The 9,038-nt window shown below is 37.2% G+C and overlaps 3 protein-coding genes across 3 annotated transcripts; 1 reads left to right on the forward strand and 2 right to left on the reverse strand.

Annotated features, from left to right (window-relative positions):
* Nucleotides 1-160: 160 nt before the first annotated feature.
* On the reverse strand, nucleotides 161-3,384 carry LOC110845261 (zinc transporter 1). The gene is made up of 9 exons (XM_022091649.2): nucleotides 2,384-3,384; nucleotides 2,266-2,308; nucleotides 2,164-2,204; nucleotides 1,994-2,078; nucleotides 1,813-1,921; nucleotides 1,616-1,756; nucleotides 1,430-1,555; nucleotides 1,078-1,343; nucleotides 161-1,004 (listed from the first exon to the last, which is right to left on the reverse strand). Exons 1-9 carry the CDS (start codon nucleotides 2,653-2,655, stop codon nucleotides 525-527), a joined length of 1,563 nt encoding a protein of 520 aa, XP_021947341.1. The 5' UTR covers nucleotides 2,656-3,384; the 3' UTR covers nucleotides 161-524.
* A 550-nt stretch (nucleotides 3,385-3,934) lies between these two features.
* On the forward strand, nucleotides 3,935-5,772 carry LOC118434578. Its single transcript, XM_035848383.1, has 2 exons — nucleotides 3,935-4,161; nucleotides 4,383-5,772. The coding sequence occupies exon 2, from the start codon at nucleotides 4,543-4,545 to the stop codon at nucleotides 5,692-5,694; it is 1,152 nt and encodes a 383-aa protein (XP_035704276.1). The 5' UTR covers nucleotides 3,935-4,161; nucleotides 4,383-4,542; the 3' UTR covers nucleotides 5,695-5,772.
* Nucleotides 5,773-7,466: 1,694 nt separating this feature from the next.
* Nucleotides 7,467-9,036, reverse strand: LOC110845124 (unsaturated glucuronyl hydrolase). Its single transcript, XM_022091486.2, has 3 exons — nucleotides 8,765-9,036; nucleotides 8,378-8,670; nucleotides 7,467-8,285 (listed from the first exon to the last, which is right to left on the reverse strand). The coding sequence occupies exons 1-3, from the start codon at nucleotides 8,977-8,979 to the stop codon at nucleotides 7,540-7,542; spliced, it is 1,254 nt and encodes a 417-aa protein (XP_021947178.1). The 5' UTR covers nucleotides 8,980-9,036; the 3' UTR covers nucleotides 7,467-7,539.
* Between the last annotated feature and the right edge of the window lie 2 nt (nucleotides 9,037-9,038).

A 9,038-nucleotide genomic window follows, 5' to 3' on the forward strand; every position in this document is an offset into this window, starting at 1 on the left:
CTCTTCTCGGTCTCCTTAAATATATACATACATGAGTCGTATAAGCATAATATTATTAGTATAAATGCGGACATAATATGAGAGACTTTTATACTGTCGATGTAAAACTATATTAGTATGAGTGCATTGATTTTGATAATACAAATGACGTGAAATGAGCGAAGGTTCCATAGACATTTATATTCCAAAAAATAATGCGTAATAAATTATTTACATGCATTTTTATCCATTAAGACAATTCCGTATTTTTTTTATCGTGGGCTTACAATTATTAAAAATATACAAATGACTGATTGCATGGTACATTTTTGGTCTAAATAAATATGAGAAATTATAATTTATGTCTATATTTAATTGCTTTCATATTTATATTTTGATATTTAAAAACACAATATTATGACAATAAAGACTAGAGGAAAAATGATAACTGTAGTCAGTCGTAAAGTTAACGTATATTTTATGGCAAAGAATTAACTTTTTGAACAAAATCAAAAGCTGTCTCAATAATATCTTGACGTTGTGAATTAAATCATTGGTTTACGAACTTTGTGATCCTCATCCTCATCGCTTGATTCACTTGAATCTTCCTGAGAGGGTGGGGGGACAAGCTCTGGGGTTGGACCCTTTGGACGGATTTCGGTGACCACTATGGCGTTCTTTTCCTTGGCAAGTTCTGGATTAGACTTCTTTTCGTGAGAATGTGCCGTCATGCGAGGAGGGTTTAACAAAGCATCGTCTTTCTGACTGCTGACATTATTTAAACTACTGCTTTTCAGTGGATTGCTCCATGTCCACGTTTTTTTATGCTCATGACTATGCCCGTCGTCGTGACTGTGACCGTGATTATGACCAGACGTCTCTTTTTGTGCAAGCAAAGCTAGCTCGTGTTCGGATAAACAGCACTTTTTTTCATAACAATCCTCCGTTTCGTGGCAGGGCAGAAAGCATTGACGTTTCCGTAAAGTTTCCGGCGAAGCCCCGGTACCACCAGCCTGTCCTTGGAGCTGATAGAAAGTGAAATAATTTGTAAGCACATTCATTTTGTTTTGTTAGCCGTTATTAAGTCAATTCTCAAACCTCTAAGAATTCCGGTTGGAGGGTTACTGATGTAATTCCTTTGCTTTCTAGAAACTCGATAATATTATTTTGAACTATCCAACAGTTGTCTGTGTTTTTAAGAACAACATGTGCGGTTGCAATTACTCGAGATGGGTCCAATTGCCAGACATGCCATTCATGCACATCGGAAATTTCTGGAAAAGTTTGATACAATTCATCCAGTAAAGATTGAACGTTGATGTTTTCAGGTATGGTAAGGAGCAGGATATGGCCAGCTTCCTTTGCTATAAGCATAAGTTGTACATAGCTGGATTAATTCATACAAGTGTAAAACTTTACGAGTAGTGCAAATCATTATCCCAGATCATACCATATTTGTACGACAAAATGGCGAGGATAAAGATTTCAATTATGGCAATGGAAGGGTCGACAAAATCAGCCATTTCATGTTTCCAGAGATGAATAACCAGTGCAACAACGACCACCAAAATGCAACCTGAATAAAATTGGAAGAGTTATTAACCCATAAATACTATCGCTTTAATTTTTGAAATACCCAAGAAGTCTCTCAGTACGTCCAACGGCCCTCCACACTTTAGCTTAGGGTTTGATGGACCCCTTCTTGCCGATGGAGAGATGACGATATCCTGACCATCCCTGTGAGACCCAAGAAAGCTTTTCTGTTGACGTGTGTATCCTGAGTAAATAAAAAATATTTACGTGTTTGAAGATATGAATAAAATAACGATATACCTCCGATAATAGCATAAGCTATAGTATTTGTAAAAATCCCAATCAATCCGACACTTAGCACTGGAATTGGCATTTTCATATTTTCATGATGCGAGGAATGCAGCATAGCCTAATTAGGAAACATAATTAACCATTAATAACGTAATTTTAACTAAATAATAGAGAAATTCAAATTACATACCTGGAGTGCTTCAATAATAATGGAAAAACAGGATGCAGCAAGGAAACAAATGCTAGCAACTGCTCCACAGACGTCAATTCTAGTCCTGCAGATTATACGTGACCATTCAAAATATTTGTAATCAGAAACTTGTTAACGAATAACTATTTGACATCTATTTTGGTGCGTACCATCCAAAAGTATTCTTGAGACTTGACCCTTTTCGACACATCTACGCATAATATATTCTCATTTATGTGGAATCAAATCATTGGAGTCATTAAATATCATACCTTTGTCGTAATTATCGATGTAGCCAAAGCCAAAATATTATAGCTAAATTTAACAAAATGTACATATAAATAAATACCACATAAAATATAGCTAAAACTGTTACAAAATATTACTTACAGCATGTGGTATGCATCAACCTGAAGGATTAAGCTGTGAGCCATGTGCGCAATGACCATTTGAACAATAAAGTAAAGGAAACTTATTAACAAAACAGTGTAAAGTCTTATTAGCGAGAGTTCCCGAAGGAAATATTTCGAGGATGTTGTGGAAGGTGGCATTTTAAGAACAAAATTTTGATAGTCTTTGTTCTGCTCTGGTGAATATTGGACGGCGATCGATAAAACCTCAGAATCTTTATATGTTCCGTTGTTGGTTGCTAATTGCGACATAAATGAGCTGCCTGTCAGTTAATACGCCACTACGTCGCACGTATATGTAATATATTCGTACATTCCTTCAGAAACTGAATTATACGGTTTGCCAATTATATTGCAAAAAATTGTACCCATTTGCTGTATGTATTAATATATAAAAACACTACATGTTTCAAGTTCTACTGGTGTTCTCCAATTTATCCGTAAATTTGATGATGAGGATAAAGCTTCGTCGCGTTAAACAAACACACTTATCTCTTCCAACATATTTAAACAAACCATAAAGACAACTTCAACATTCACTCTCTTTCTCCTCACTCAACAAGTGTGAATGTTATTAGTAATAACTTATTACCATACGAGAAGACTTAATGGTTGTAGACATTCACACTCACAGCTTCAACATTTGGATCAATTGATATCTCCGCATTGTATTTGAATTACTGTTTAACTATGCTGCAACTAGTGCATAACTTGTCACTGGTAGTTCAGTTAAGCTGGTTGAGGAGTACAAACCCATATTACGGGTCAACCCAGCAACACATTTTCGGATTACATAAGTGTCGCATAACCACCACACCAGACCAATAATCCAGGACGAAGAAGAGGAATTTATGTAATGGAAAAAGATTTCCAACAAGTAGAATAGACTGCAACAGATGAATGAACTTCACCTTTTTCCATGTATTTTTAATCTTGCGATCCGGTTTGCCTTTACTTCCTCCATCCACCCAAGACACATATTCATTTTAAATCACGGTTTTTTTCGATCACGGACTGCATACGCATATACAAAGTTAAAGTTAAAGGCACGTTGCATAGTATAAGCAGCTGAACAGATATTTTTACCAGACAAAAAACGGGTGCAAGAATGTGCAGTAGCATAGTAGATCTCGTCTGCCTAAAAGAATTGCATTTTTTTTACTGGATTTTTTTACTGGTGATGGTGAGATGATTCGTGGTGAAAGCTTCAACCCAAATGCAGTGTATTGTTTATCGATGCGATTTTGTTCATGAATTGAATGATGTACAATGTACGGAAGAAAGTATTGCAGGTGTTACAATACATAATGCTATTGGCGATTATCAATACTTGTAATTGCATGAGCATCTGTCTGTCTGGTTCGTTCTGAGATAACAGACGCGTTAATGAACGCTAGTTTTATCTATTTGGAAAATTGGACAGCCAGACAATTAGGATGTGGTAGAAATTAGAAAATAAATATTATGTACATACATATGAGTGAATTGAACGCAATAATAATGATGCTTTCATATCACGACCCTCTTCCTTCATGAAAAAAGCTTTATTAAGTAGTAATGGTTTCTAACCATTTTAGGAATCTTGCGTTTGCTCATTACCAATGTGTCTAATTTAGTACGAACTCAGATTATTTTATACACTCCACTATCCGTCGTAATTTCCACCCATCGTTGCTATGAAAAGAACAATTCCCAATATTGCTTGGTAAAAACAGTCACTGCATTTTATAGCACGATTGCTTGACATTTAGTATCTAGGTAACCAATTAGAAGAATTATTTTATATTTTAAATGATAGGTCGTTTTATTTACAAAAATCATGTAAGGGGCCGAATGGTGATCTCGGACGCCTATCCGGATCAAGTAAAGGTTTTCCCAACCCACCAACATCGGGTTTTTCCTCTACTCCCCAAGCCAACTAAGTGTATTTCATAGTTTATCAATGTTTATGTTAATAATAAATAATACGTTTGATCTAGGTAACTCTTGTGTCTTTTAACGGTTGCGACAAATGGTGGAGTTACAAATAAAATAATTATAGATTGATAAAGTGTCAAATAATCTTGATTTTATAGCGTTGATGCCAATGTCATCTTGAAATTCTGTCATTTACGTTTCAATTTAAATTAATGTCTCAAAATGACCGACGGGACGTCAAAATGGGATGTTTTCCAAAACCATATTCGCGAAGTAGAGGCAAGTGTAGTGGAGTTTATGCGACAAGGCCAGAAGTTCGAGACGAATGTATTGGTATTCCTCTTATCCAAAACTCGCCCGCCTCCAATCGACACCGAAGAATGCGTCACCCTCGAATCACCAGCAGTCGTCGACGTTGACCAGGGACAATTATTCAATCTGTGGGAAAATGTCTTAAAACCCGGAATCGTCACCGCCGGTCTCTTGACATTCGCCATCTTCCTAACCTCAAACTTACGACTTGCTCTATCATCCTCGCATGAGCTGTGGCTGTATTTCTGGCTCTTTGTCGGGAGTTCAATCTTTTTCTTCTTGCTACAAGTCTTACTTTGGACAATTTGGAAGAATAGAAATGCCAGCAGTCCTGAGCCAACAATTGACACTGCGAATATGGAGATACCACAAATACCTAATTTAAACATCGAAAATCCAAAACCACAATCAAATGAGGCATTGCGTTACCTTACCAAATTGGGTGACCAGATCCCTGTACCCAGCATTCAACTATTTTCAATTCATGATAATTCAACAGACGACGCGAGTATCACACAAGTTTCCAAAAGCAATACCTCGCAAAAATCGACCGATTCAATTGAGACGCAAGTGATAAAAAGCCCACCAAGTTGGAGGTCACTTGAAGGATCCGATAGTGCCAAATTACATAACCTGAGATCTCAATCATCACTGAAAGACGCTGAAAAGGATACATCAGGACTTCAAAATTTGGATGCACAAGAAATTGAATTACTAATCCCTGAACAGTCAAACATTTCAATTATCCTTCAGAATGAAATCCAAAGTCGTTCTGATGATGCAATTGTAGACAAGACGCGGAGTGACATGTCACACCCATCTTTGGAACTGGTGTTTAAATCATCAAATTATGAAGCAGATATTTTGCAAGATGATATTTTACTAAATGACGTGCAAACCGGAAGTAGAAGTAATCCTGGTTCCATGAGGAAAGTAAAACTTGCTGACTTGGTGGCTGAACCTTCCGCGACTGTGTCGCTATCGATTATCTCCTCAATTACTGAAGCTAATACGAGTACATCTAGTTCAAGTAACGATGAACATTCGAAGCATCAAACATAAACTTCCTATGTATAAATGTTATAAAAATTAAAACACAATTATTGCATTCCGTACATTTTTTCCTACGATGCATGTAGGTCCCAAGGTCGTAACAATAAAACTAATTCTAAAACATCATCCATTAATATGGATCATAATTTATTGCATATGAAGTCCAATTTTATTTTGTATAATTTTGCAAAATTTTGTGATTTATTTTTTGGTGAAAATGATTATTATGAATAGTTTCTAATTATTGGTATAATTAGTAAATATCTCCAAGCAGCTCATCTAACTGCATGAATTATTTCATATTTAATTCTTCGATAATTTGAGGCTGAACAATCCAAAGTGAAGCTGAATGAACTTTAGAACAAGATTATAGTGTAGTAACAAAATGAGCGACTCTAACCTCGAGGAAGAAATGTCAGCAGACATACCAGCCGAGACATCACCCACTTCCAGCGCTCAGGAATCATCAGAACTTCCGCGACAATCATTGTTTAATCCAATTAATGGTCCAGAACGATGCCGCTGTCCTTCATCAATTCCAGATCAACCAATTCCAAACCAAAAGTCAGTTGGGATAACATTTTTCATAGGACTGGCTCGTTCATCTCTAATTTTTGGAGCGGCAGTATCGATCCTAATATTTGTCGTTAGGAGTTTAGTTTATGCAATTTTCCACAAAGTAGGTTCGCCCCATTACGGATGGATATTTCTCTGCTCGTTTTTCACTGTTGTTATCCTTCTGGTGACTCGACGAGCAGTAATGTCGCTAACCGCAAACCGTAGTAATGAAATTCCGCTAGTACTTCCAGAATACCTCCAACTTTCAGACGAGGAGAAACCAAAATCCGTGAAAAAATGTAGGAAAATTGAAAAACGAGATTGTAAAAATTTGACCGAAGTAAAAAGAAGGGATCAAGCATTGAAAAGTGGATTCGTAATTCCTCCTAATGACCAAAACCAAGAAGAGGATCAGACTTATTTTCTCAAGCACAATCCTAGTGAAACAACTTTGACTTTAGAAAACTGTAAATCAATTTGCAATCTCGGTTCAAGAAAAAAAGTGTACAAATTTCCAAAATTCGATCCAAATTATTATCGCTACTTTATACCACACTCTGCAACTGAACTCACTCGTAAAAGAATTATACAAGATTTTCAGCAAAATAACCCAGTCGCATATAGAAATTATTTAATGGCAGAGGCTAAAAAACAAGAGAAATATGCAAAAATTTGCAGATCATTAAAATCCCTTGAATCTAGCCAGGAAAAAGTTGCCGAACAAAACTACAGCGGTAACCTAACCTAATTTAATTAAAAAATACTTATCTTAATGTTACTTGATGCAGACATATGTATTAATTTTTTCAGACAAGAAAGCAGAGAAACGAGAAGGAACAAGGAAAACCGGAAGAAATTCTGTTGTTACAAGAATCCAATTCTGTATCCCACGAAAGATCCATTAAAGACGAAACAGAAAAGTGACTGCAGTAGCGACAGTGAAAATGACGATGATGGTTTTCTATATGACATCCTCCAAATTCCTCTTCGACGTCCAAATGCCAGTGCAGGGCGTCCCTGGATGGCTCAGGTTGATGAAACCTTTGACGTAAGCATTACAGACTTATTTGGAGAAAACGACCCTTGCATGGCCGGGGACACAAGAGATAGACGAGCTGGCAGATTTCACTGGACAGTGGGGTCGCCGGACGTGCTTCACATCGATCATGCACAAATAATATTTACGTGAATCATACTAAAGTACAACCAACAAAGAAACAATGTCAAATCAATTCAGGAATAAACAATTTATTATTCGCATCAATTATGGGAAAAAATGTGTTTAGGAGATTAAAATTAAAGTTGATTGCCCTTCGTCCCAACAATTTCAATGTACACATCCAGCGCATTCAAAAAGTAAAAGTCCGCATAGACGATTGCAGTATCCAAATCATTCTGGTGAAAGAAAACTGTTCCATTAACTAGGATGGCTGGCAGCCTATAAAGTGGATTCCCATCTGCCCGATACTTGTCAGATATCAAGTTTTCCATGATTTTTTCTGCTGTCTCAAAGTACACGGGATTAGCTGTGATTTTGAATAGTTTCAGGAAAGCATGTGCCGCAATGGAGGCCGCAGCCGTATCTCGGGGGGAATATTCCGTTTCAATGGGTGCTTTAAAGTCATAATACGGAACATAGTCGGCTGGCAAGTTGTTTATGAAGAAATTCGCCGCCGTTTCCGCAGATTCCAAGTAGAATTGATTATCGTTGAGGTGTTCATACACGGAAGTGAAGCCATGAATTGTCCAAGCCAGACCTCGTGACCAGGCAGAGCTGTCACTATAGCCTTGAACATTGTACTTTCTTACGACTGCACCTGTGCTGTCGTTAAAGGCCACGACATGATTAACGGAACCATCTGGATGATAGTGATGTTCTCTGGTCTTGTAGGAATGGGAAACAACCATGTGGGTGTAATCGGGGTTAAAATTGGCAAGTTCAGATGCAGCAAGAAGGAGTTCTAAGTTCATCATGTTGTCAGCAATCACAGTCACTTCTCCAGGTTCACCACTATTCCATGAACGAATGCATCCGGTGGCAGCTAAATTTACATAATCGTAATAATTAAGATAAAAGTGTTGCATTACTCAAGTAAATATTAATCGATTTTTGAATTTGGTATCGAATACTTACGAACATATCTGGATGAGAGTGAGGCAGCCGCTTGTAGAATAACGGGAACAAAACTTTGATCATTTGTTAATTCCAGACCTAGCCCAAAAGTGGACATGATAATAAATCCGACGTCATGGTTTGAAGTGTCATATTGTCGATCTTTTATCCTTTCTTGGTACTCGAGAGCAAGTCGTCGCCAATATGTGTCCTGCGTCAATTTATACAGCATCCACAGTGACCCCCCGTAAAAGCCGACTGTCCAGTCGTTAAACCCTTTAAAATTCCAAGTTGGCTGAAGTGGATTGCCCGTGCTACATACGTATATGTACTCATTTTAGTACTTTAGTGGAAATAATAAATCATGTGCGGATGAAAATTATTATTTGAGAAAAATTCATAACCAACCTAATAAAATCTTCTTCGCCCAAAATACGTTCAGAAAGGATTGCATATTGTCGCACAGCATAGTCAATAATTGTTGACGTTGGCAGTTGTGCTTTATTCTCGGACACTAATGCTACGAATAGCAAGGAAACGAGTAAGGCGTATAGCTTCATCCTGAGAATGGGATTTTGGAAGTGTTCACTGTGAAGGTGAAAATCGGTATGACATAATTTCATGCAGAGGAGTGAAGTCACGTAATTAGGTAATTATGCTGATGGCACTAATAAGTTGGAGG

The sequence above is a fragment of the Folsomia candida genome, unplaced genomic scaffold (assembly GCF_002217175.1).
Source record: "Folsomia candida strain VU population unplaced genomic scaffold, ASM221717v1 Fcan01_Sc002, whole genome shotgun sequence".
Taxonomy (NCBI): Eukaryota; Metazoa; Arthropoda; class Collembola; order Entomobryomorpha; family Isotomidae; genus Folsomia; species Folsomia candida.

What these genes read in the sequence shown, in the direction of transcription:
- LOC110845261 (XM_022091649.2), bottom strand. Translation starts at nt 2,655, where the DNA reads ATGTCGCAATTAGCAACCAACAACGGAACATATAAAGATTCTGAGGTT. An exon ending in CTCAAGAATACTTTTGGATG is followed by an intron (nt 2,079 to 2,163) that starts GTACGCACCAAA and finishes TATAATCTGCAG; the next exon opens with GACTAGAATTGACGTCTGTG. An exon ending in TTATTATTGAAGCACTCCAG is followed by an intron (nt 1,922 to 1,993) that starts GTATGTAATTTG and finishes TTTCCTAATTAG; the next exon opens with GCTATGCTGCATTCCTCGCA.
- LOC118434578 (XM_035848383.1), top strand. Translation starts at nt 4,543, where the DNA reads ATGACCGACGGGACGTCAAAATGGGATGTTTTCCAAAACCATATTCGC.
- LOC110845124 (XM_022091486.2), bottom strand. Translation starts at nt 8,979, where the DNA reads ATGAAATTATGTCATACCGATTTTCACCTTCACAGTGAACACTTCCAA. An exon ending in GGCGAAGAAGATTTTATTAG is followed by an intron (nt 8,671 to 8,764) that starts GTTGGTTATGAA and finishes ATACGTATGTAG; the next exon opens with CACGGGCAATCCACTTCAGC. An exon ending in ACTCTCATCCAGATATGTTC is followed by an intron (nt 8,286 to 8,377) that starts GTAAGTATTCGA and finishes ATGTAAATTTAG; the next exon opens with CTGCCACCGGATGCATTCGT.